We start from the raw sequence: 24216 nt of genomic DNA, 5'->3' as shown, positions 1-24216 counted from the left end.
CCAGGTGCGCTATTTCCTATTTTGTTCCTGCATTCACAATGCTGTTCTGCAGATACAGGTCACTGATCAAAGTCAGAAAACAGCCGCATCCTACAGACCCAGTGTCACTGGGATACTTTCACACTTATCTAGTTAGAAACATCATTTACAGGGCCAAGACAGAGATAACTTAAACATCAGACCCAGATCTGTTTATCTTCTCTCTATGCGGAACAGACTCTTCAAACACAGGCTCAGAGTTAATAGCTCACTCAGGCAGGACCCAGAACACCACATATTAGATTCCAGTCTGGCCTGAGTTGATAAAGTGACTAATTACTTGTTTTCCTAAAGGCTTCAAAAATGTTATTTTACTGTCAGCTGTAATTGAAGTAGCGGGTGGGTATTAGGGGTCGGCGAGCTGATAAAAAGCAGCTGAGCTACCTCATCCAGAGGTTGGAGCCTCATTTGCTGGGTCATGGCTTTTAGAAAGCGTAAAGGAATTCCACATTCGGCACCCTGCTGTCAGGTCGTGATGTTCTGATTACAATGACTCAGGTCGGTTTTTGTGTTCCAGGACAGAGATGAAAAGAAAGGCAGAAAGTGAATTAAAAGTTCAATTAGTTAGAGATAATAGTCTTTTTTTTATTAGAAATCTTTTTTTCTTCTAATTTCTCATCACATTCTTACGATAACAGCCTCTGTCAGATAATCAGTTTCTAAATAAAAGGGGCAAGTTGCTTGAATTTAAGGCAGACTGGTGCTATAACAAAACAGAACATAAAACCCTTGGGCGAAATGTTTTTGCAGGGCTTCTAATTTATTTATTTATTCACATTTTTATCAACCGACTTACCAAACAAGGGTTTGAATCAGTTTCTCAAGGTAACGATTGTGTGTTCCTTTTCGTATTGACAGCAAGTCATGGTCAGTATTTTTTGAAAGCGTTTTGGCGGCCCCTGCTGCCGACACGGTAGAATGCAAGATTTTGTCACTTCCGGCCACGGTGGAGGTGGGTCAAACTACGCACTTCCGCCTTTGGTGTAGAACTATAAATGGTACCCGTTTCCCGCCGCAGTTCAAATGCGTTGCTGGTACGAATTCATTCATTCTTCACGGTCAAGTCTTTTTTTGGAAATGCCCGCCACTTCAGAAATGCTCACAGAGGGGACTGTCAAGAAAAGTCGCACTGTGGGGTTTCACGATGAGCAAGGATATCTGGACCTAGTCGAGCACATCATGGAGACGGGGAGAAGAAGAGGCGACAGAACAGGGACTGGAGTTGTGTCTGTGTTCGGTGCCCAGTCGAGATACAGTCTGCGAGGTATTTATGACATATCGTTGTTTTTCAATAGTTCTACATAAGAAAAGGCATTGTTTTGTTGTTGTTTTTTCTCGCAACGGCAGTGTGCGGTATTAAAATGCACATGCACTTTCTAAAAAAAAAAAGATATTTATAAATGAATAAATAATCAATAATGCATTCACATGGTGTCGGGCAAAACGGCAGAAAACAGCTGGATGGAACGGAACAGACAAATGACGGAACGAAAGTCAACCCTGGACAAGTTTTCGTAGGGACACATTTAGTACAAGCACCAGCAAAACGATAAACACCAGATATTAAGCTGTTATGGTGATGTTTACAATGTATCATGTAATGTTATCGCAGCGGTGTGTATTTTAGGATGCGGTTGTGCACTTGGCTGTTAAGCATAACTTACTGTTTTTCCCCGCGCGCGAAGTTACGAATTCCTCATTGGGGACGCCCCTAAACCCCGCCTCCTTCGGTCTCTGATTGGTTCGGAAGAGTATTGGGGTTGGGGTTAGTGCAGCGCGCAGAACCCTTAGCCAATGAAGAGAACCGAGGGAGGTGGGCGGATTCGTAGACATGCCGGGTGTCATTCAGAACATTATTTCACTAATATATCTGGGTTTGTCCTAAACTAAGCAGATTCTTATAGCAGCCTGATTTACACTATAAAATCCTATGCGCAGTTTCTAATAGTTTCCCTAAATTTTCACAATTCTTAATTTTTTGTTATTTAGATCAATTTCCTTTGCTCACAACCAAAAAAGTGTTCTGGAAAGCAATCCTGGCAGAACTGCTCTGGTTTATCAAGGTAAGTTATTGTCAAGATAGACAGAAATATTTATTTTTCTTTCCTTTTATTCTAAGTTTCCTGTCCTGCCTTTTCACAGGGATCAACAAATTCCAAGGAGCTGTCGCAGAAAGGGGTAAAAATCTGGGACGCAAACGGGTCTCGGGATTTCCTAGACAATCTTGGATTCACAGATAGGGAGGAAGGCGACCTGGGGCCAGTGTATGGTTTCCAGTGGAGGCACTCTGGTGCCCAGTACACTGACATGCATGCAGGTAAGGGTTTGTTTGTCTAAAAAAAAAAACCAAAATGTTAAACCTACAAGCTTTAGTAATTTATCAGCCACGAATATACAACGTTTCAGAAGCAGAGGTGCATCCTGAGAATTTTTCTTTTTTTTTTATTAATAAAATGTATTGATTCCTGTCCCAGACTACACCGGCCAGGGTGTTGATCAGCTGCAGAAGGTCATTGACACCATAAGGAACAATCCAGAAGACAGACGGATTATCATGTGCTCTTGGAATCCTAAAGGTGACGCTCACTAAAATCTGTCTCTTTAAATCAGAACCTGGTGTTTTTATGGTTTTTAATCTACTGTGATTATTCTATGCAGACATTCCCCAGATGGCTCTGCCACCCTGCCACACCCTGTGCCAGTTCTATGTCTGCGACGGCGAGCTGTCGTGCCAGCTGTACCAGCGGTCAGGAGACATGGGACTCGGGGTGCCTTTCAATATTGCCAGCTACTCACTTCTAACCTACATGATCGCACACATCACAGGGCTCAAGGTGAGGGCGTCAGGGTTTGACAACATTTCAACTTTGTCATCTTTTAGATGCGTTTAAAACAAGAATTTATTTTGTCTCATTTCAGCCCGGCGACCTTGTCCACACCCTGGGAGACGCTCACATCTACAGCAACCACATCGAACCCCTCAAAATTCAGGTGGGTCACAGAGCGATGAGCAATTTGTCCCTGTATTCCAGTTTGCTTACAACTTGAGCTTACGTTCAGTCTTCTCTGATTCAACTTGTAGCTTCAGAGGGAGATTCGGCCTTTCCCTAAGCTGAAGATCCTGAGGGAAGTGAAGAGCATTGATGATTTCCAAGCAGAGGACTTTGAGATCTGTGACTACAATCCTCACCCTACCATCAAGATGCAAATGGCTGTGTGATACTTCTCTTTTTCTTTTTTTTGAAGATATTTTTTTATTTAATTTGTGAAAGTGAGCTTGAACAATGTAAGATTTTCTGGAATATGTAAAACAATGTACGAATATTTTCTTGTTTTTATTTTTATCAAAATAAACAAATAAAGATTTAGATAAAGACTTCCTCTAAGTATAGTTCGAACAACCCACTGTCAGTTCTCATTTTTTGCTCTTGTGTTTCCACACATCTCCTCCTGGGTACTGGTATAGCTGCACTGATGACTCCAGCATCTCACAAGAATATCCTGGATCCTACGGACAGTAAACAGTTCACTTTGTGGAGCCTGCAGCGGTCAACATACATACAGTGCAGTGCAGTTTGTCTGTACCGTGGGCGGCATGTAGTGGGCGTCGCCAATCACCACGGGACTGGTGAAGTGCTCGTGGAGGTGGTCTACATACTCGCACATTCTGGAGCAGAGGGAAAGACGTCTCAAATGCAGCACAGCACAAACTGGGTGCGGTGGTGTCAAACGGGTGGAGGTCATACCGGCTGCTGAGGCTCGCTGAGATGCAGATGTAGTCATACAGGATGAGATGCTGCACCAGCTCGCAGAGACCCACTCCTCCGGCGTGAGGGCAGACTGGAACTGGGAAGGAAAAGTGTAACATTATAAACTTCTTGTAGTGCAACTGAAGGCAAGCTTTCAATCAATAGTTGTTCGAGGCGAGGCAGATCTCACATGGTGGCCACTGCCAACATGAGATCTAAAAGATACAGGATCAGTTGGTAAAATCTAGACTACTAAACTTCTCAATGTACCTGAATAATTCAAGTGATATACAACTATCACAGTCCTCTCTTCCTTTCTAAAAATAACAATACACACATTTTTTACCTTGGAACTTGTGAGCCATCAGCATCACTGCCAGATTCTCGTTGACACTGCCCACCCTGCAGCTGTCGATCTGGACAAACTGCAGGGCCGACGCCTGGAGGAGCTGCTTAAACATCACCCTATTGTGACACTGAACAGGAAGTGAGCGCCGTCAAGAACATCACTGCAGCATCATTGAAACAAACTTCATTATCATTAGTGTTGGAAGTATCATCAAACCAAGAAAGAGAGATACCTGCTCTCCTGTTGCCACTCCGATGCCGTGTGGAGCCAGAGCCTGAAAAGGACAGATGCAATTACTACAAAAAGTGCAAACAAAAAGTAGCATAAGGTACAAAATGACTGGACGAGACACAAACAATCTAACAGCTATGCCCAACACACAAGTAGCTGAAGAGCTGCTGAAGCACCTTTGCGATTGCAGCGTGACCCAGGATGTCGTCCGGACACGTGGGCTCCTCGATCCAAAGAGGCTTAAACTCAGCCAGTCTGGTCACCCAACTGATCGCCTCGGCGACATCCCACCTCTGGTTGGCATCGATCATCTGACATAATGCAAAAAAAACAAAACATCACGCATTTAATCCCCCCCGGCCCCTGAATCTAAATTCTCCAATTGTGAAAACCAACCATACCAGTGTATTTTCAGGCCCGATCATTTGCCTTATGAGGCGGCATCTGCGGATGTCGTCCTCCAGATCAGCACCGACTTTCACCTTGAACTTTGTCCATCCATTTTTAAGCGCTTCTGTGCAGAGCTGCAGAAAAAAAACGGCATTTATATTTACACACAAAGCACGGTCTGTTAATACCCCTGCAATCTGTGATGGGACGTTTTAAAAGGCACCTCTCTGAGCTTCTCGTCCGAGTAGCCCAGCCACGCACAGGAAGTGGTGTAGGCCGGATAACCCTGTTTCAGCATCTGCTCCTCTGTCAGAGAGAGACACGCACATGTGTGATACCTTCTCCAGGAGCAGGTGTGTTCTGACACAGCTGACGCAGGTTCAACTCTCCTTGACAGTTGTAAAGAGGAGACTTTGTGGTGCAAACAGCCACCGTGCCAATGCATTTTCATGCTCACCTCTGAGCTGCTTGCCCTCTTTCGCTTTCACAAGTATGTCTGATTGAAAAACAAAGCAAAACATTTTGTTAATTATACTTTTACTTTGGTAGAAATGGGAGGTATGTCATCAAGCAGCCTCACCCAGAGCCTCCTCCTCTGTGAGGGCGTCTGTGATGTACCTGAAGTCAATGCATGAGACAATCTGCTTGGGGTCCTGCATTTACACACCAAAGTCAATTCATATCCTTGCAATGGAACTTTGCTCAATTATCCCCATTTCCACCCGACTCACCATATCAACCAGCAGCTTCCACAGTGGCTGGAAGATAAATGAATCTCATGAGTTATGCAACAGATGCTTTCATAGATTTTTATAGTATTTTATTTTTTAGTAAATGTCTGCTCCCACCTTGCCCTCTGCTCTGGCCCACAGGTCCCACACTGCATTCAGTACAGCAGCGGTGGCCAGGTGGATCACTCCCTTCTCCGGGCCCAGCTGTTTGCAAGAGAAAGAAAACAGGAGTTTCAATTCAATCAATGTGCAAATAAATTCAAAACTTGCGTCAAGACAATAATTGTCGGGTAATCTCGGCCGCAATCTCACCCATCTCATCTGACCATCGCTGGTCAGGAGGCGGTAAAACCCTCGGAAATCGCCCACAATCTCCTGCAAGGACTTCCCAACCACCAGCTTTGCCAGGGCCTCCACAGCACACACCACTGCAGAGTCAGAGAAAGAAACCCATCCATCTGGCCATTCTCAATACCCGATTCCTCCTGCATTCAGGATGGTGGGGGTCTGGCAGAGCCTATCCTAACTTTTGTAGGGCAAAGACCTGGACCAGTCAACAAGCTCATCGCAGGGCCACACAGAAACACAATGAATCATTCACAATCACACACACACACACACCTACGGTAAAATCACAGTTACCAATTCACCTCACATGCATGATTTTTGGACTGTGTGAGGAAGCTGGAGGACCCGTCGAGAACCCACGCAGACACACTGACAACATCCAAACTCTACGCAGAAAGGCCCCGTGTCTGGGATCGAACCTTTGACCTTCTTACTGTGAGGCCAACCAAACTTACAACCAATCAAGTCAAATTCCAGATGACAATCAACACACTGCAAATGAAGGGCTGCAGTATCTGGCCAGATTCCAAAGTCAAACTGGAGGGTTGTCACTTGCAAGTATGGAACTAACTTGCACAGAGTACTTTGTCCTGCCAACACCTTTATTTGAACAAGAAATGACCCACTTTTTTTTCCTTTAAAAAAAAAAAAAAATCTTAAATACAACTTGGAAACTTTTCTTCAGTCGAGCATTGCCCACGATTTGCCATCCAATGTGTTGAACTGCCTTCATTATAAATATATCAGTGTCATTTTGTTAACGTGTACTTTGTAAACAAATCCGTCTGGTTCCTCTGGTTTGACTTCTCCTGCTGCTCCACTGACACGCCCCCCTTCAACATGGTGGCCAGTTCCTGAACTGCTCAATGTTTCAGTGAAACTGACACGTGCTCGTGCAGTTTCGATATAATATACACTGGGAAGTGGGCTGTGAATGCACTGACAGGCATTTTACAGAACTAAACTGGGGAATATTAGCCTCTGAATCACATGACTCGTCCGACGCTCTGCAGACGTGCGCAGCCGCGCGGCGGGCGCGTGACCCTCACCGATGTCCGTGCCTCTGCCCAGGGTGAACGTGATGCCGAAGCCTTTCAGCCCGCTGTCCGCTTCCAACACCACGTACGCGGTGGAATAGTCCGGGTCCGTGTGCTGCAGAACAGACAGCAGGAATGATCAGTATTTCAAAATAAAGTGCAACCCTTCCGTCCCGGATTAAATAATAAGAAATAAATAAGTGGTTGATTACTTACCATTGCGTCCGAGCCGTGGTGCTCGTCGGACGTCGGGAATCTCACGTCCCTGACAGTCAAATTCACAATTCTGTGCGACATGTTTGCAGCGCAGTGGTTGCTTGCGACAGACCTGCTCCTTATTTAAATGAACACGGTAAAAGTTCTCACCACTCTTGTCAAGCCTCACCTTGGCCCCGCCCACCTCCTGCCGTCGGTGTCGACATTTAAAGAGACAAGTCGGGGAGCAAAAAATAAAAATAAAACGGTAAAAAACGTCATTGTTCAAACAGGTGAACGTCATCCCACTAATTCATTTTATTATCAACATTATATATATGTATATATAAAAAAAAAAAAAATCAATACAAAGGCTTTCTGTACAGGATGAGGCATCGACTAGTGTCATCCCATTCACAACACTGCCCCCTACAGGATTATGTTTAAAAACCCACCAGCAGCACAAACAGTTCCTGCAGAGCTGCGGCAGTAAGAGTGACAGAGTCCTGGATCAACAAGAGAAAATTGATGTTTCTGCCATGTTGATGTCCACGGAGAGATTTCTGCACAATGACAGGGGAGTCTTCCAGCAACACTTGAAAACACGATGAGAACTTCTGGTCATGACAGCAGAGGATCGAAGGGCAGCTCAGCAATATTTGTCAGTCACTGCTCAGCCTGCACCAGGGTTGGAAGGTGCACTTGTGTTCTCATTTCGAGCGAGAGGTCACCAGGTCACCACAGGGCTGACATGTAGAGAAAAGAAAAGCAAGCGCACGCATTCTCACCCACCTACTTTATTAGGTCCAATGTTCAGCTGCCAATCACAGGGCAGCAACTCAATGCAATCCGGCGTGTAAATGTGATGAAGACGGCTCTGACGTTCAGAGCAAACTGCTGATGTCCTGCTGGGATTTGCAGCCGCAAAAAAAGAAGATATCCAGTGAGCGGCAGTGGTGGACGGAGGAAAATGCCTTGTTGGTGTCAGGGGTCAGAGGTCAGAGCGGGCAGAGTGGTTGGAGATCATAGAAAGGCAACAACAACAAAAATCCCGCTGGCCACAACCGACGATTTGCAGAACAGTATCTCTGCATGCACAACACATCCAACCCTAGAGCAGTCTACCAATGTAATTGCACATACAGCATACACTCAGTGACCACTCCAGTATGTAGGCGGCACGAGCAAAGTGTGCCTGACTAAGGCTGCGTTCAGACTGCGGGCGAATCTGATTCCAATCAGACTGCCATTTGAAACGACCTCCCAAAAGTAGTTTTCAATCCGATTTGCAAAACTCGGATTTTGTGTGATTTGTGACTGTTCAGAATACAAAAGAGCCATCCGGTTTCAATCTGGATGGGCTAAGAATGGGATTTCAGCTGGCAGTCTGAACGAGGCTACAGTAACCGTGGACGGTACATAGACAGTGGGGAGGAAAAGAACCTGGAACGTGTGCAGGTGCAGGGGGACCATGTAAACTTCCTTCAAGCAACCGCCCTGCTGAAGAATATATATTCTTTAAGAATACATTGTGAGAATACATAGAAAGGCTTAAAGGTCACAGCAAAAACAAACAAACAAAACACTGTGGCTGGTCAAGCAGTGGAGTGAATCACTGTCTAATGGACTTTGCTCAGAACCTTCAGTCCCCAGAGAGCGGCTCCTTTTTTTTTTTTCTCCGCCGCGTCATCTCTATTAAAGATGAATCATTGTGAGGCAAAATTAGCAACGCCGACGCGCAGAGAGTGCGGGCGCTGCATCAAACCACATTCACCCCAACAATTGGACTGTGTTGTCGGGAAATATTGCTTTTAATCACAGCTTAGGTCACGGCAGCATGACTAAAGTGTTTTATTTTTCACCGCCGCCACTGTCCACCGCCGACTAAATTCGAACTCTGGTGCGTGACAGGGTAAAAGACTGGTGCGACTGTCGTGATGAATGTGGATGGGGTTTGCTGTGGTAGACACCTAAAGCAAAGAAAGCCTTTTTTGGGAAAGTTGGAGACGACGTGAACGGTTAGTATGGCTCCCACCAATTTAAAAACGTAAAAAAAAACAAACAGAAAAAGTCCAATAGGTGAGAGAGAAGCCGGGTGTTTGTCTCTGTGTGAACCCAGTGCTCCTCCCAGGCGTCGGGGTACACGGCAGCGTGGCTATAGGTTCTCCCCGGGCTGGTACTGTGGCTCCGTGGATGTGAAATAGTCCTCCAGGAAGGACTGCAGGTACTCGAACGTGGGCCTCTCGTCGGCCTCCTTCTTCCAGCAGACCTTCATCATCTCGTGCAGGGACTCGGGGCAGCCCTGGGGACAAGGCATGCGGTACCCTCGCTCCACCTGCTCCAGCACCTCCCGGTTCACCATGCCTGCGGGAGGCAGAGGGAGTTTTGGTTACTTCTCAAGGCTTCTGACTAAACAATGCACAAAAGAGCAGATCTGTCTTCCACCAACGATACGTCGCTCTGCTGATTTATCTGGGATGAGGAGGAGTGTGTTGGCCGGATTGTTGAGTTTTATCAATTGGATGTGAAGGACAACAATAGGACAGTAGATGGTGCTAATGCAACACTTGAAGTGCCACAGAAGTGGAGACTTGGAACCTCTAAATCAATTTTAATCAGCAAGATTGTTCGCTTCACACAAATCTGAATCTAGTTAAATTTTGCCATCCAGGCCTTGACAAGTCATGGGCACCGCAGTGAGTTCACCATCCATAATTAAAATCTAAAGCCTAAAGGAAGATTATACAACCTTTATGTGAAAAAAAAGAAACATGAGTTTAATGAGAATATCGCACCCAGAATGTGAACTTCAGCTATGCTTGCAGATAGATGTTACCACAGCAGCAGGCAAAACATTTCTTCCACTTTCTGACATGTAGGTGAAGCCATGTTAATAGATAACTGCTGCAAATACTGCTGATTTTAATGAGAAAAAGTAAAAGTGAATATATGTATGAACGTAATTATTCCTCTGTGGGTACTTTTTATATTACGATTTATCTAAAAATAAAACATTTTGAATTAGCAACTTAAATGATTTAATGGTTGTATTTTAATTATAAATATTGTTCTAGTAGTCACTGGCCTAATCTTTTACTTGCAGTTGCAGTGCCACGTTTGATCAAAAGGAAAAAGTGGAGCACGGTGAGCGCGGTAACACCACCACAGGCACTTCTCCCCGGGGCAATATTAGTCCGGCAGATGGTTATAAACAAGAGTGGTCTTCAATCTCCTGATCGTCCTCCACCAGATGGTCTCATCTAATCTCCAATGTGTGCGTGTGTGTGCGTGCATGCGTGCGTGCGTGCGCGTATATGTGTCACTGTTCCCCCTGCAGAGGCATAAACAACCAGCGCAGACAATGTCAGACCGCCTCACTTCATCCCGCGACATAAATGAGCGCCAGCGTGACGCCTGCCGACAGACAGAAAGCTGATAACGCCGGCTGTGAATCACCGCCCCCTCCACCCCGCCACCTCCCCCTCCGCCACCACCAAATCTTTGTGGCTCTTTGTGGCAGTCACTCACCCGGGTAGGGCACCCGGCCTTTGGTGACCAGCTCGGTGAGCAGGATCCCAAAGGACCAGACGTCGGACTTGATGGTGAAGCGGCCGTACAGGGCGGCTTCGGGCGCCGTCCACTTAATGGGGAACTTGGCTCCTGCGAGTGTCGAGACAGAGGCACAGGGGTGAGTTCATTCCACTAGATGGCGCACACACGCTTCGGGACCGTCGTGTGCATCACTTTTTTGTGGAGGCGTGTCAGTTTATCCCAGAAAAAAAAAATAGGTTTGACAACAATCAAATGTGGGATTAAACGGGATAAACCATGGAAATCTTGGATTTAAAGGGACACTTCAGCTTTATTCCTAAATATGACCAGATTACATTTATGAAAATGCACAATTTTTATTTTGGTCTTATAAATCACACTTCACAAAATCACAAAAGTGCTGCATTTGTTTTGTTCAACCCAATAGAAACATCACAGGAGACAATAAAGCGACACAGTGGGTGTGAGCATGTGAAGCAGCAGCAGCAGCAGCATCTGGTTTCCACTATTCTTTAAACTCACCGTGCTAGGAGGCAACAGGGAGTCATCCCTGCTATGAGGTCACACATCCATATCTCCTCTGCCCCCTGTTCACCCGTGACTCATTCAAAGAGGGTGCGTGCCTCATACCTTGCCGTGCCGTGTACTCGTTGTCCTCGATCAGCCTGGCCAGACCAAAGTCGGCAATCTTGCACACCAGGTTGTCTCCAACGAGGATGTTGGCGGCGCGCAGGTCCCTGTGGATGTAGTTCATCCTCTCGATGAAAGCCATGCCGTCGGCAATCTATAGGAAAACACGAATAAAGAAAACACAAGCGCTCAGAACATACGGCGTCTCAAAGCAGCTGCTTTGAAGCATCATTTTTATCCCCACTGTCGAGCACAGAGAAGAAGGTGAACCAAAAGTGCAAGAAGACAGGCAGTTAAGGGTCTATTAATAGACCTTAAAAACTGAAAAAAGCAAGAGAAAGACACTGGATTTTTGTCAAACCTGTGCAGCCATGTCCACCAACAGGGGGAGTTTCAGGAATTTGCCGTCACCTTCTTTGAGGAAATCGAGCAAGCTTCCTGTCAAAGAGAAAATAAAAGGCGAGCCGATATGACACAAGCCTCACCGAGAGATACGTGTGATTTTATCTTCAGCATTTTATATCAAACTCTTAATTTTGAGGGGAAACCCCCCCCCTTCCCCCCAAGCCTGACTGTGTGGGTGGAGTCGTTACATTAATAGCTGCATGGAGCCACTGTAGTCTGTCAGTGTTCATCGCAACAGAGGGACTGTGGGAAAATACTGAGGCGATGTGATCCGTCTGTGACATCACGACACGCAGTCGACAAAACTGCAGGCACTGAGGGCCGCACTTAGATCTCACACACACACACACACACACACTAACACACACATAAATCTGATTTACTCATAAAAGCCGCTGCACATTCCAGTTGCAGCCATGCACGGCCCCCGCAGAACAACAGCAGTTTTTAATTAAACACCCTGGTTTCAGGCCTCGGGGAGACTCGCACGACTTTCTGTATGTTCGACGTCTTCATTAAATCACGCAGTAAATTTGTATTCCGCCTATGAGGAAGGAGCAGCGCCAATATCGCCCAAAGATGCATAATCAGTTGTGGGTTGTGGGCTCTCTCTTTTCCCCTGGAAAATCTGAAAGCTGAGGTTTTTGCTTTTCCCCTTTCAAAAAATAGACTCAAATAGACCCGTGACTCTCCAGAACGGACAAATCTCATCAGTTTAATCTCCTCTTTGGCTTAGTCCAGGTGCGTTCCGGACGTCCGAGCTCACCTTTGGCCATGTACTCGGTGACGATGTAAATGGGCTCCTCGGACACCACGGCGTAGAGGGGGACCAGCTTGTCGTGCCGGAGCTTCTTCATGATCTGCGCCTCCTGCAGGAAGGCCTCGGGCGACATGGTGCCCGGCTTCAGCGTCTTGATGGCCACCTTGGTGGTGCCGTTCCACGTGCCTGTAGGGAGACAGAGTCGGGGAGGAGAACACAAGAGTTAGAGGCATTTCGTTTCCATGACCCCTAGAGTTGCGCAAAACCTAAATATAATTCTCGTAAATCTCACGGGACGAGATTTTACAAGAATTGCGGCTTATGCGCTTCACACCAATCAATGGAAACACCTGCAAACCGCAATTGTACTTTGTTGAAATCTTTAGAAATATCGCTTTTATTTTGCGAAAAACTGTCATGAAAACGCAGCTCGTGGTTCAGATTTCAGCCTCAAACAGCGCCCCAAAAAACAAGGATGAGCGGATACGAGTTACAGAGGAAGAAAAGGGGAAAAAAAGTCTGGAGCTGTCCTGCTGAGCGCGACCATCTCTGGAGATGGACGCAATACAACAAACAGAGGAAGCGACTGCAGGAAGTGGATAATCAACCCGGCTTGGATAAAAATAGACCCAACAAACAGAAGCCAAGAGAGTTTTTGTTGTGTTATAGCCCCCCCAACACAAATCTGCACTGATAACTTGTGGTTTTCAGTGGGATTAAAACAACAAGTCCTCGATTAGGCAAAATTTACTTTATCAAAGTTATTTCCTGTCCTGTGCTGCAGGTTTTCTCCATGCTTGCAGGAGGAGGAGCTCGGACACTGGCGACAACATGGGCCATTTGACACAGAAAAAAAGAAAAGAAAAGTGGAGAGCCCACTTACCCATCCAGACCTCTCCGAAGCAGCCCTGACCCAGTTTGAGCTCCAGCTGCAGCGACTCCCGGGGAATCTCCCACGCATCCTTGGCCAGGCCCTGAGTCTGAGGCTTGACCGTGGGACACACCGCCGTCAGCCGGTGGCACAGTCCGTCGGCGTGCTCTGCCGTTGTGGGAAGAAAACAAAGGCGAAGAAGCAGGAATCAGAAACGCTACATCACACCCAACAAGCGCTACACAAACACACACACACACACACGGTTTCACACACATGTGACACTTTGAACCAGCGGGAGGTGGGATCGCACTCCTTCACGCATGGATTCATTCCGTTTGAGGAGGATGCGTTTAAGTGCTCCTGTGGCGACTGTGATAAAATATAAATGAGATTAAGTGGCTTTTAACACGCCACGACTCCCTACAGAGTGCTACTGTAATGAAGGAGGGCTTCACCGATTTTTTTTTCTTTTTTTTTTTGTAACCTCGGCCTCCCTCGCGATAGAGACGTTTCAAATGGTGAAAAACTGCAGTGCGATTCATCTCCTTTGGTGGCACTCTGGAGGCTTTTCACAGACGCCGATGTTTCACATGCAATGAATAATGAAGGAAGGCGCTGCAGAACTGCACCTGCATAGTGCTTGACAAGCTTCTGCAGCGTGTCGAACTGGGCCCGCGTGGTGATGTAGTAGCCGCCGCTGTCCAGCTTACGGATCTTGTAGTGTTTCACGTTGTCGCCCTTTGCCTCGTCCCAGTCTCGTATGGACAGGGAATAGGCACCTGCATGACGGAGAGGAAGAAGGCTCAGGGTTTGGACCGGAGCTCTGAAGCAGGAAGGGAAATTTCCAAAGCATCTTCGGAGTCGCCGTCACCTTTGGTGGTTTCGCTCTCCCGCACCAGGAACGTCCCTCGGTTGTTGCCCGGGATGAGCAGCAGCCGCTCAGCGTCTTTGCGGCCCACTTTGCCAAAGTACCACCTGTGGAGAGAGGAGGAGGAGGAGGAAGGGAGGCGTCAGTCAGGAGGGAGGGGGGAGGCACTCAGACACCTGTCCATGTTTGGAGGACCGTTTGCGGCGCTCACTCTTCAGCCTGGATGGAGTCAGCCGGGGCCACGTAGTTGCTGGGGATGTAACCTTTCCTCCCCGTGTTGATGGAGCGAGCCTCCCACCAGTCGCCTTCTCTGCAAGAACACCAGCAGCATCAAGTGTGACAATGGCTGATAAACCCAATGGATGATTTAGATGTTTTCCAATAGAAAGAAATAGAAACTCATTTGTACAGAAGCGTATTGCATTAACTTGGGGGAAAAAGCTGTTTTTCGGGGAAATTTATCTTTATGGTTGGTTTTTCAGGGTAATTTTTTTCTTATTTTCTGAGTGAACTACAAAAAAACTGAAAAAATATCACTCAGAAAAACAAAAAAAGTAAATTACTCACTAATAACTCTTAATGCAATACCTTTCTGTACATTTGGTTTCTATTCATTGCACATAAAGAGTTGAATATTTAATACAGCTGTGAGGTGCAGGTGCACGGCTCTCACGTGTTGTTGATGATCTGGAAGCGGTCCCCTTTCTTGAACGAGAGGTCGTCCGACGTTCGGGCCTCGTAGTCGTACAAGGCCACGAAGAAGGTGACGCCGCCTGAAAGCACAGAAGGGGAGGGGGGTTGTGGTGGGGTGGGTGGGGTGAGCGGAGGACGTTGCGGCGCCAGCAACAACAATAAACCCATTACACCCCGTGGAAATCAAAACACGCCCCCCCACAGAGAGCAGATCATCCAACACGGGCAGTGGGGCGGTGGGCAGGAGGTGGGTGTGTGTGTGTGTGTGTGTGTGGGGGGGGATTACAAGGTAAATCCCATTGAAACAGGAGGGTTCATCCCCGTCTCTCTGCTCTCAGACCAGCGGTAAGCGGCTCAGGCACGTTGAGAGGCTCCGTTACAGGACCTGAGTCCCATCCAACACGCTAGTTAGCACACGCACAGACACATCACTGGCAGAGCATCACACCGGCCTGCTGCGTCGGGAGACGCGGTGACGTCACAATGGGAATAAAGTCTTTTCTGCTGATTTTCTGACCTTTGGAATTTTTTTAAATGACTGAAAGACCATAAGTGAAACGTATACAATAGAAAGATTTGCAGTTCTTATAAACATCCATGGGCTAAACACATGAAGAAGCTAGTTTCAGAATTGAGCAGTAGAATGAACTGAGTCCTTTGTTGAATTGACTTCCCCGTGACCTCCGCAACACTACACCTGTCTGTTCAAATCCAAACTCAAAACTGCTCAGACTTGCCCACCTGATAAATTGCGCTGATTTTTATCCACAGTTCTATTTTTAATGTATTTTTAAAGGTATTGTTCTATGCTTTTTTTGTATTTTTGCATTTTACTTGTTTCCGTAAGGCAACTTTGAGTGTCTTGAAAGGCGACCCAACAAATAAAACATATCATTATCATCACTACATTGTGACATCACAAAGAGCTGGCTTCTAGAAGCGTGTCAGTTGCCGCACAGTTGACTCAGACTCACTGGAGACGGCGCCGGAGAAGGAGTTGGACACCGGGCCGGTGAAGGAGGTGGAAGCGCCCCCGAACGGCGTCATGGCCGACGAAGACCCGCCGAAGGGCGTCAGGGCGTGGTTGAAGTTGACGGCGCCGGCGCCGGATCCGGACGACAGGGTGGCCGGGCCCTGCTGCAGCTGCGTGGGGTCGGGCCCGTAGTGGCCGACGTGAGGCGTGGCGGCGGCGGCGTTGGCGCCCGGCGCGGCCGAGTTCTCCGGGCGGTACTTCATGGTCGGGCCTTTCTCCTCTTTGCTCTTGATGCACCCCATGGCCTCGCCTTGCCTGGGCAGACACGGCACAATCATGAAATTGAAAAAAAAGAAGAAGCAAAAAGCCAAATCATGACTCAAATGGGGATTAAACAGCAGTGACATAAAGCCTGCAGGAACAGCTGATATCCCAACGCTGCGGGGAGACGCTGACATGTGAATCATTTTGTTGTTTCCACGGCCGCACGCTAAGCCCATAAGCCGCCGCGCCATAACTGGAACATAAGGGGGAAACATGGAATCCACGTGGATCCGGCCTGCACTTGCACCCGGTGACTCGGCGCCACGCGCAACTTTGAGGTGATTATCTTGTTTTTTTTTTTTCCATACAGTCGGGAATCTATGACTCGATATTGTTGTTCAGCGCAGCGACTTGATGCTTCAGAGACCAAAGTGACAGATTGAGGGCCCACTAAATCCATCCCTTCATTAAAATGCAGAGCAGTTTGTATCATCAGGGCTGCCTGATGCATTTCTGCCGTGTCGTCGTGACTCATTTTATTTCTCTTTAAAGATTCTCGACCTCGAAGTGAATCACGGAAGCAGCTCAGGGAGTCAGGAAATAAAAACCCTGCGACAAAATACTGCAAAACGCATCAAATTAGAAGCAAGGAGTCAGCTCAGGAGATTTCTCTCTCTTTTTTTTTTTTTTTTAAGAGTTGCAGAACTCTGGATGACCTGACGGAGACATTCCTATAGAACGCTGCAGAAGCAACCACCTCAACATGACCCACTCAGCAAGAGTGTCTCCATCTTCCCGGATGCGGTTCCTCCTGTTACTGCAGGCCAGGTGAGGACCCGGAAAATGTGGAGACGATCAGACACGCTCGTAAAAGGAGTCCCAGCGCAGCGCTGGGAGATCGACGCCTTCTCTTTCCACAACCGCAACGGCTGTGAGCGAGGAGCCGGACCTGCATAAATCGGCGCCGACGCGACGGTGAAACGGCAGCTGATTGAAGTAAAAATAGGAGCGTTTTCAAGTCGAAGGCGAAGGAATGTGGAGGAAGGGGAAAAAAAAAAAAAGCATAAAAAAAACAAAGTCTGTAAAACAAAGGCGGTGCAGCAGAGTTGAACTGCAGCTCAGGCAGCTGTGATGAGAAGAGCAAAAAGCGTCTGGAAGTGGAGAAACGGGAGAGCTCGGGAGCAGGAGTTCTGTTTTTCCAAATTCTTCGCAGTGGCCTTGATGTCTCGGGGGCGGGAGGCGTTTTGCAGCAACAGATAAGGAGGAGCGTCATCCAGAGTTCAGCGAGTTCTGCAGCGGAACTCGCCAAGGAAACAACTAAGTGGGGACGAACCACAAAAGCAGTCAGTCAAAACACTCTGAAGGCTTTTGCCAAAAAGCAACAACGGTAAAAAAGCGGCGGAACAGTGAACTGTGGAGCGTCGTACTAAAGCATAAACACAACATTTATCAAGGGAAGTGAATTGACATTCACTGAGAATGTGAGAAACGGTGAAGATTGCCGGAGAGCAGAAATCTTTTCAACCTCGGTGGGCCGGTGCGCCGGGGAAACTCACCGCGCTGTAAAACACTGGACGCACTCCCAGAAATATTTGCGCTTTCAAGTCGACTTTGCCTGAAACGTGGCATCAGCTTCTTTGAAGTGGAAGGATGACATCACTTTTCCCCAGATGACCGCGTCGGCACATTACGCCGAGCGAGAAATTAAAATGCGCAGGAGTTTATTCCCGCCGTAATTCAAGCGGCTCGTTGGTTTGGGTGATGAAATCAGCCGTCCTGGAGTCGGCCAAAAGCGTTGAGTCACACTGCAGGGTGACCAGCTGACGAGCACCTCGGGGTGCAGCTCACGTGTCACATTTTCAACAACTATTTCAGCCAGCATGGGCACAATTTGTGAAACTAATTACGCAAACTGATTAGTGGGTTTCTTTGAAAAGATTTTTTTTTTTTTTGAAGATCCATTTCTGAAATACAACTAAACCTGCCACCACGCAGGGTCGCCGACGTTCCTCATCACACTGACGGTACATTTTAACACGCAGACTATTTACTGCGTGCCATTAAAATGCGACCTGTTAGCCGGGTATAGTGACAATATAATGGGGTAAAGCTCGAAAGCAACAAAATAATTCTCTCTTGCACATGTACAAAACACATTTTGGGCACAATGGAGGAGCAGCGTGTTGGCAGACAGTGGTAGCTCCAGCAGCCTGAGCTACCAGGAGGATTATGGGGATGGAGGATTTATCCATAAGAGGATAATAAAAGAAAACAAAATACATTTTTTTTTTTCTTAAATGGAGCGACTAGCAGATACTGGAGTTGAAATGGTGCCCGCACCCCTGCGCTCCACTCGCACATGGTCACTTTGGCCGTGATTGGCTTTTCATTTTCATTTTCTTCCAGCACAAAGCACAGCAAGAGGGAGATGAGACAACTTCCTGGGGCCTCTCGCCCATTCAATCCTGCCACCAAACCACCCAGGATGAGACCACACTGCTTATCTTTGCCTTGAAATCAAGCAAGCCGCGTCTTCCTGTAACAGCAAACCTGAACGCCGGTGCCAGGCAAGAAAAAAAAATGCGAGGAAAATCTGCCCTGCTGCTAATTATAGCAACTTAGCCTCATTGCTGACAGCATCCCTGTGGCCGCCGGGACGAGGACCTGACCTACAATCGCACATCGCATCTGGAGCGCGGGGAGGACGCCTCAGCCGCACCAGTTCCAGTTCCAGCGCCGCTGAGGACAATGGGAGGAAGGTGAAGAGTTGACATGAGGAAGTCGCCGCGTGCACGCAAACATGATGCGGCGTCTGCTTCGGACGCGCCTCAGCTCAACTTCTCACTCGGCCTCGATCAGGAAGCTCTGCCAGGCGTCGGTTTGCGATGTGTTTGAGTTCAGCGGTGTGTTTGTGATCCGACGACACCTGGCCGTCTGCGGTCGAGCTGAAAGGATTAGATAAAACTCAGATCACATCGTCGCAATCGTGCAGCATCACCGGAAGCACGTAGCACGTCACACACACACACACACACACACACACACACACACACACACACACACACACACACACACACACACACACACACACACACACACACACACACACACACACACACACACTGAGAAGGTTCCAGATGTTCTCTCAAAGGGGAGCGGGAGGGCAAAACTCCTCCACGGATGCCTGAGACTCCTCGTGCCCTTTGACCCCTCTGGTCTCTGCTCGGGTGTCCTGAAGCTTTACAAGCCCATGACGGACGCTGCCTGCCTGCCTGCCACCGTGTGCTGCATTTCTGCCATGCCGCCAGGGGGGGTTGACAGAGTCTCTGGAGGAATGATGTGGCGTGATGCCTCACAGCGTCCACAGAAACACTAATTCATGGCTGATAACGACGCAACTCATGAAGGAGTCCAATATCGGAATTGCCGTAGAAATTTGTGGAGAAACTCCAGAATTGCTCGATGCTTTTACTCTCAAAACCCGTGTCCCAATTCTGCAGCTCGCTTTGATATTTGACTTCTTGGCTCCAATTCCCTCCACACCGAAAAAACCCAGAGCTTCCTGTTGATTTGAACGGCGGTGCTGCCAGAGAACAGACATCACACGTTCTTGAGATTAACAGGTCTCGTGAGAATACCTGAAAAGTGGCACCCGAGCCCTGGATGCTATTTTGAGACCCCGGAGTTTGTCTATAATCATTACATTTTCCAGCTCCTGACAGGACCAGGAGTTTGTACTGTCACTGAATGCGAAAATTAGATGAGTTATTTTTTTATTAAGACATTTTTAACCAACAACTTGTCAAAAGCATCATATCAATGCGCTAATATAAAAAGAGTCATGGAATCTGAAAAACCAGGAATACGTTCACTTGTTTTTTAAATACCGACATATCAGCAGGACCTTGAAACCTTCTACTGTCTTCCACTGAACTCAATGCTGGTGACAGGAGAGTGTTTGCAATCTTGGCTTAAGCTCCCACCCAATGTCATTTACCCCAAATTTGGGGACAGTTAAAAGCCCTTTGCTCTGAATCTGTGATGTACAATCATTTACAGATTAGTGACGTGCAGTAATCCCATAACAACAACAGATGTCCGCATGACATTGACCTCATCAAGCTGTCTGGGCGGCTGCACAGCTGGGGGCTGTTTTATTTTTGGAACTGTTTTGAGGCTTCTTCAAAATGGACTTGGTTTCAGAGGAGTGTTGAGCTGCAAACCAAATAAGATGCATTTATTTTTTTGTTATAAATGAGACATGTCAGGGCAGATTGAGATTTACAGGGCAGTGCCAAAATCCCCACCCCAGCAGTAAAAGTGCAGGAACCGCAGCGGAAAGTGGAACCGCCGAAAGTTTCGCAGCTGTTGAGGCAAGATGTTCACGCTGACAGCGTCCCTGAGTAAAGGGGGAGACTGCACCCCCTCCTCCTCCTCCTCCTCCCCCCCAGCCCCCCTCCCCCTGGCTTTTAAATCTCACAGACAAAAATCCGAATCAGCATGACTTGAAGAATGGATCCGTGCGAACAAAAATGATGAGCTGGCCCTTCTTGCAAGCCAGTGCCTTACAGTACAGTTTGCCTCAGGGTTGGCCAGCATGACTGCACACTGGATGGAAACACTTTCATCCCTGGTTTAGTTTCACTATCATTAGGACCATTTAGCTGCATAAATGCAACATTAAGCCAAATGTAACTTATTTTATATCAGTGTTACGGCTGTTTACTATCGTCTTGCTTTACTACGGTTGTTTTTTTTATTATGTATCGACTATCTTAAAAAAAAAAAAAAAAAAAATATATATATATATATATATATATATATATATATATATATATATATATATGTATTTTTTTATTTTTTTTTTTTTTGTCTAACGCTCCATAAACTGAGGCCATCATGTGAGCTTTTTCTTGCATACTGTGCAACAATGACGTTACGTTTCAACTAAATTAATTGATATGTTGTCATTTTTGTGCAGTTTTAACAGGACCATCAACCTACTTTATAGTATCTCCCTGCAGCCTATCAGTGTTCCACCTCCATCAGTGCAAATCATGGCGAATTCACTCACGTTTCCACCTTTAAAAAAACAAAAAGAAAAGACAAAAGACCTTTGTTGGCAGTCTGCACGGCAAAGACGAGCACTGACCGCCACCTTTAGACAGGTGCACGGCTTGAAGCGTGCAGACACCTTCATTCCTTTGTTGACGATGACAGTTCAGACAGCGGAGCAGCGGCACCTCGGCCCATCCTCATCCAGCCACCAGCTGCTCCTCAAAAAGGAAAGAAACAACACTCGATTCGTGTGTTTTCTCCTTACCTTCACACGTCCGGTTCCCCCGTCTCCTCTTCCTTTTCACTCCCTCGTTGCTCTTTTTCTCCTCCCGCGGATGAAAAAAAAACAAAAAAACCCCCACTTATTCCAACGTGGACTGGAGCCGCTTCATCCTCTCTCCATCCGCCGCGGAGTGAGCGCTGGCGCTGTGCTGAAATGTGACTCGAACCGGGAAGGAGTCACAGTGTTCGGGGGAGACGAGCGAGCGAGAACACATTCATGGCAGTCGGACGCGACCGAGTCCCGGCAGCGGCATGTCCTCGGAGAGAAAGTGGGACACGTTGGGTGTCCCAGCTCTTTGTCGCTCCTACTTCCTAATACCAAACTTACATCAACCCCCACACAACAACATGGCCGACCCTGCCTGCCTGCCTGCCTGCCTGCGGGACTGGAGTAACACAGCTGGAGACACACGGTTCCGTTCCGGTCCGGTCCGGTCCGGTTCGGTCCGGTCCAGCTGCTCGACGAGACGAAGAGAACCGACACGAGAGAAAAAAAAATGAAGTAAACAAAAAAAATAATGTGAGGGGACGATAAGTGTGAGGGCGGAAGAGGAGCGGACGGCTCGTAGTAAAAGGATGGTCTCGGCAGCAGACGAGGGAAAAAAAGGAAATCGATGCTTTTCAGTTACGATCTATGGCTCCCCCTGCTGGTTGAACAGCCCGTACTGCATCTCATCTCCCTGCACCGACGCAAATTTACAGTTCAATATTGACTTTTGTGTTCACAGTCTAATGCAGGATTTCGAGTTCGTGTACGCATCAGTTATGTATTTTCATATGGAATTCAACGTCGTTAATAAATTACTGAGTTTTCTGAGCTAACCACTGCACCAGCCTGTCACCACCTTTTAAATTTGATCAAAAACATTAACTTTGTTTCGATGATGATGCTTGATAGATAGACTCATATATCTTATTCGATTTTCAAATCACTTTTCTGTCAACGCTGCTGTAAAATATAAAGTACATATAGGCATACTGAAGTCATCAGGCTATAAAATCAGCAAAACTTCATAAATGTCTCATGTCAACAGCGGAGAGAGCCATAATTAGAGTGAGTCACAAGTTACCCCGAGATACAGCTCAGTCACAATCTTGTCTCTGTGTATGCAACATGTGTCGTCCCAACACAGGAGCCGTTTGCACAACAGTCTGGATAAACATGAGCACATTTTAATTTACAACGAAGCAGTGATAAGCTTGTGTCAGGAGGCATGTTCAAAGCTTATAACGTGACTTCCAAGTTGTAAATGTTTCAACGTATCATCATCAATGTACTAAAAAGAATATTAAAAAAAAAGAGGAAGTGTTTGTTAATTTTGGACAAATAATTGCCAACAGTTGCTGAATTCAGTGAGTTAATTAATATTCCACGATGATAACAAAGATCCATATAGAGAAGTGGTGGGTCAAGTGTTCGGTCACTGTATAAATAGTCGCATCTGTTCAAAGCTGTAAAACCATAAAACATTAATTGCCATAAAGAGGTAATCAGTTCTATGATGACATTATGAATTTATTATTATTATTATGATTGCGAGTAACCAGCATTTGACTGCTGAAAGAATGCTGAATCATTTAGAATATGAAGTACATGACTGCTGTCAGATTAACTGTCCATTTCAATAACAGGTATCTGAGGGTCAAAGGTCATATGCCCTGTACTTCAACATTTTTTTTAAACACATTTGTTTGCACCATGTTTAATTTTAGTATCAATTTTAGAGTTCTGCTGACAGTTAGACCTCACTCTCAATCTCATAATGCAGGTAAGTCCCTTTTTCACCTGGTTTCAAGAAGAAATACTCTGCACTTTCTTCCCATAGCCACTTGGGCGCAGTGCTCTCTCAAAGAAAAAAAAAAAGGGTTCCTGATCCAGTGTGTCTTTTTTTCTATATGGCCCATTATAATTCACTGTAAGGTGTGTGAATGGCCACATGACGTCAGACCCATCCGAGGATGGCGGCGTGAATCACCTTCTAAAGATTCAGCACATAATCCTGACTTCACTGTGACACGACTTGCCGCTAATAAAAAAAAAAAAATGTCCAGACTGTAAAGACGGTAATAAAATCCCACGAAACCCAAGAACAAACTAATCTACTGCATTTAATTGTAACTTTCCGTCAATATGATGTTATTATGCCCTTTCATGTGGCTTTAAACCATCACAAGCCTCACATGGAACTTTTGACACTGTAGCCGGTTACCTATCTATCTATCCATCTGTCTGTCTGCCTGTCTGTCTGTCTGTCCGGACAACAGCTATTAATGAATGACTGCATCTTCGTCATCTTTTAAACACAGCCCATTGAAAACATTTTTACCATATTTGGTCTCCTCAAACTTTAAATATAGGCTGCGATATGGACAAAAAAGTACTTCACTGAAAATGGAGAGATGTGGAAAATATCTAAAAATAAAAGTGAGCCTCCCCTGAGACATCTCTTTGATGCTAATTGTAGAAGATTTTTCTCGTTTCTCTTCCCCCCCCGTTCATTCCCCCTCAAGGCTTGTGTTTCAGCACTGGACAGCTCCAACCTTCAGAGCCCCACGTGATCCTCGTTGAAGGCGTGACGTCAATTGTTGACATTTATTCATTGTTTAATTAATGATTGTGTTTGAATTCAGGATCCATTCTGCTTTAATGACTTGGCTTCGGGTATCTCATTGACGCGGAGGAAGGAGACACTCCAATGGTACAAGAACGAGGCCGATGACGCAGTCGCCCACCCACCCTCGTCTCCCCCCGCCCTCCCCTGCGTGACAACTTTGAGAAAAAAAAAAA

General features: G+C 46.6%; 3 protein-coding genes across 12 annotated transcripts in view; 1 reads left to right on the top strand and 2 right to left on the bottom strand.

The window, feature by feature from the left end:
* The first annotated feature begins 1056 nt into the window (after positions 1-1056).
* On the top strand, positions 1057-3383 carry tyms (thymidylate synthetase). The gene is made up of 7 exons (XM_076047391.1): positions 1057-1303; positions 2029-2102; positions 2182-2356; positions 2514-2615; positions 2698-2873; positions 2959-3030; positions 3122-3383. The coding sequence occupies exons 1-7, from the start codon at positions 1063-1065 to the stop codon at positions 3257-3259; spliced, it is 978 nt and encodes a 325-aa protein (XP_075903506.1). The 5' UTR covers positions 1057-1062; the 3' UTR covers positions 3260-3383.
* On the bottom strand, positions 3263-7208 carry enosf1 (enolase superfamily member 1). Its single transcript, XM_076047388.1, has 15 exons — positions 7091-7208; positions 6887-6989; positions 5802-5917; positions 5607-5693; positions 5490-5516; positions 5339-5411; positions 5216-5254; positions 4982-5064; positions 4770-4892; positions 4545-4679; positions 4370-4411; positions 4135-4264; positions 3786-3885; positions 3625-3706; positions 3263-3547 (listed from the first exon to the last, which is right to left on the bottom strand). The coding sequence occupies exons 1-15, from the start codon at positions 7169-7171 to the stop codon at positions 3455-3457; spliced, it is 1314 nt and encodes a 437-aa protein (XP_075903503.1). The 5' UTR covers positions 7172-7208; the 3' UTR covers positions 3263-3454.
* Positions 7209-7848: 640 nt separating this feature from the next.
* LOC142902379 (tyrosine-protein kinase yes-like) overlaps positions 7849-24216 on the bottom strand; it is a 49147-nt gene continuing 32779 nt past the window's right edge. For 3 of the 10 annotated variants that reach the window (XM_076047375.1, XM_076047376.1, XM_076047377.1), the window contains exons 6-18: positions 21283-21472; positions 21093-21170; positions 15826-16139; positions 14832-14931; positions 14370-14468; positions 14162-14265; positions 13920-14069; positions 13300-13455; positions 12423-12602; positions 11613-11689; positions 11252-11405; positions 10598-10729; positions 7849-9433 (exon numbers count right to left, since the gene is read on the bottom strand). In XM_076047375.1, coding sequence (XP_075903490.1) covers positions 9225-9433; positions 10598-10729; positions 11252-11405; positions 11613-11689; positions 12423-12602; positions 13300-13455; positions 13920-14069; positions 14162-14265; positions 14370-14468; positions 14832-14931; positions 15826-16126 — 1662 coding nt within the window. In that variant the 5' untranslated portion in view covers positions 16127-16139; positions 21093-21170; positions 21283-21472 and the 3' untranslated portion in view covers positions 7849-9224. Of the gene's footprint in view, positions 9434-10597; positions 10730-11251; positions 11406-11612; positions 11690-12422; positions 12603-13299; positions 13456-13919; positions 14070-14161; positions 14266-14369; positions 14469-14831; positions 14932-15825; positions 16140-16804; positions 16823-16845; positions 17734-21092; positions 21171-21282; positions 23334-24216 lie in introns of those variants that run through there. The other 7 variants (XM_076047379.1, XM_076047378.1, XM_076047380.1 and 4 more) reach the window with 7 other exon arrangements.

The sequence above is a fragment of the Nelusetta ayraudi genome, unplaced genomic scaffold (assembly GCF_046127955.1).
Source record: "Nelusetta ayraudi isolate G7.1 ecotype Tasmania unplaced genomic scaffold, CSIRO-AGI_Nayr_v1 ptg000094l, whole genome shotgun sequence".
In the NCBI taxonomy this organism is placed as follows: Eukaryota; Metazoa; Chordata; class Actinopteri; order Tetraodontiformes; family Monacanthidae; genus Nelusetta; species Nelusetta ayraudi.
Note: the sequence above shows the minus strand (reverse complement) of the source record. Positions and strands in the feature narration are given on the sequence as shown.

Bases quoted from the DNA above. Each gene is read 5' to 3' on its own strand.
- tyms (XM_076047391.1), top strand. From the start codon at position 1,063: ATGCGTTGCTGGTACGAATTCATTCATTCTTCACGGTCAAGTCTTTTT. The intron at 2,357-2,513 runs GTAAGGGTTTGT...TTCCTGTCCCAG, and splicing joins GTACACTGACATGCATGCAG to ACTACACCGGCCAGGGTGTT. The intron at 2,874-2,958 runs GTGAGGGCGTCA...GTCTCATTTCAG, and splicing joins CACACATCACAGGGCTCAAG to CCCGGCGACCTTGTCCACAC.
- enosf1 (XM_076047388.1), bottom strand. From the start codon at position 7,171: ATGTCGCACAGAATTGTGAATTTGACTGTCAGGGACGTGAGATTCCCG. The intron at 5,918-6,886 runs GTGAGGGTCACG...CTGACTCTGCAG, and splicing joins GGGCAGAGGCACGGACATCG to TGGTGTGTGCTGTGGAGGCC. The intron at 5,065-5,215 runs GTGAGCATGAAA...TCTCTCTGACAG, and splicing joins AGAGGGCAAGCAGCTCAGAG to AGGAGCAGATGCTGAAACAG.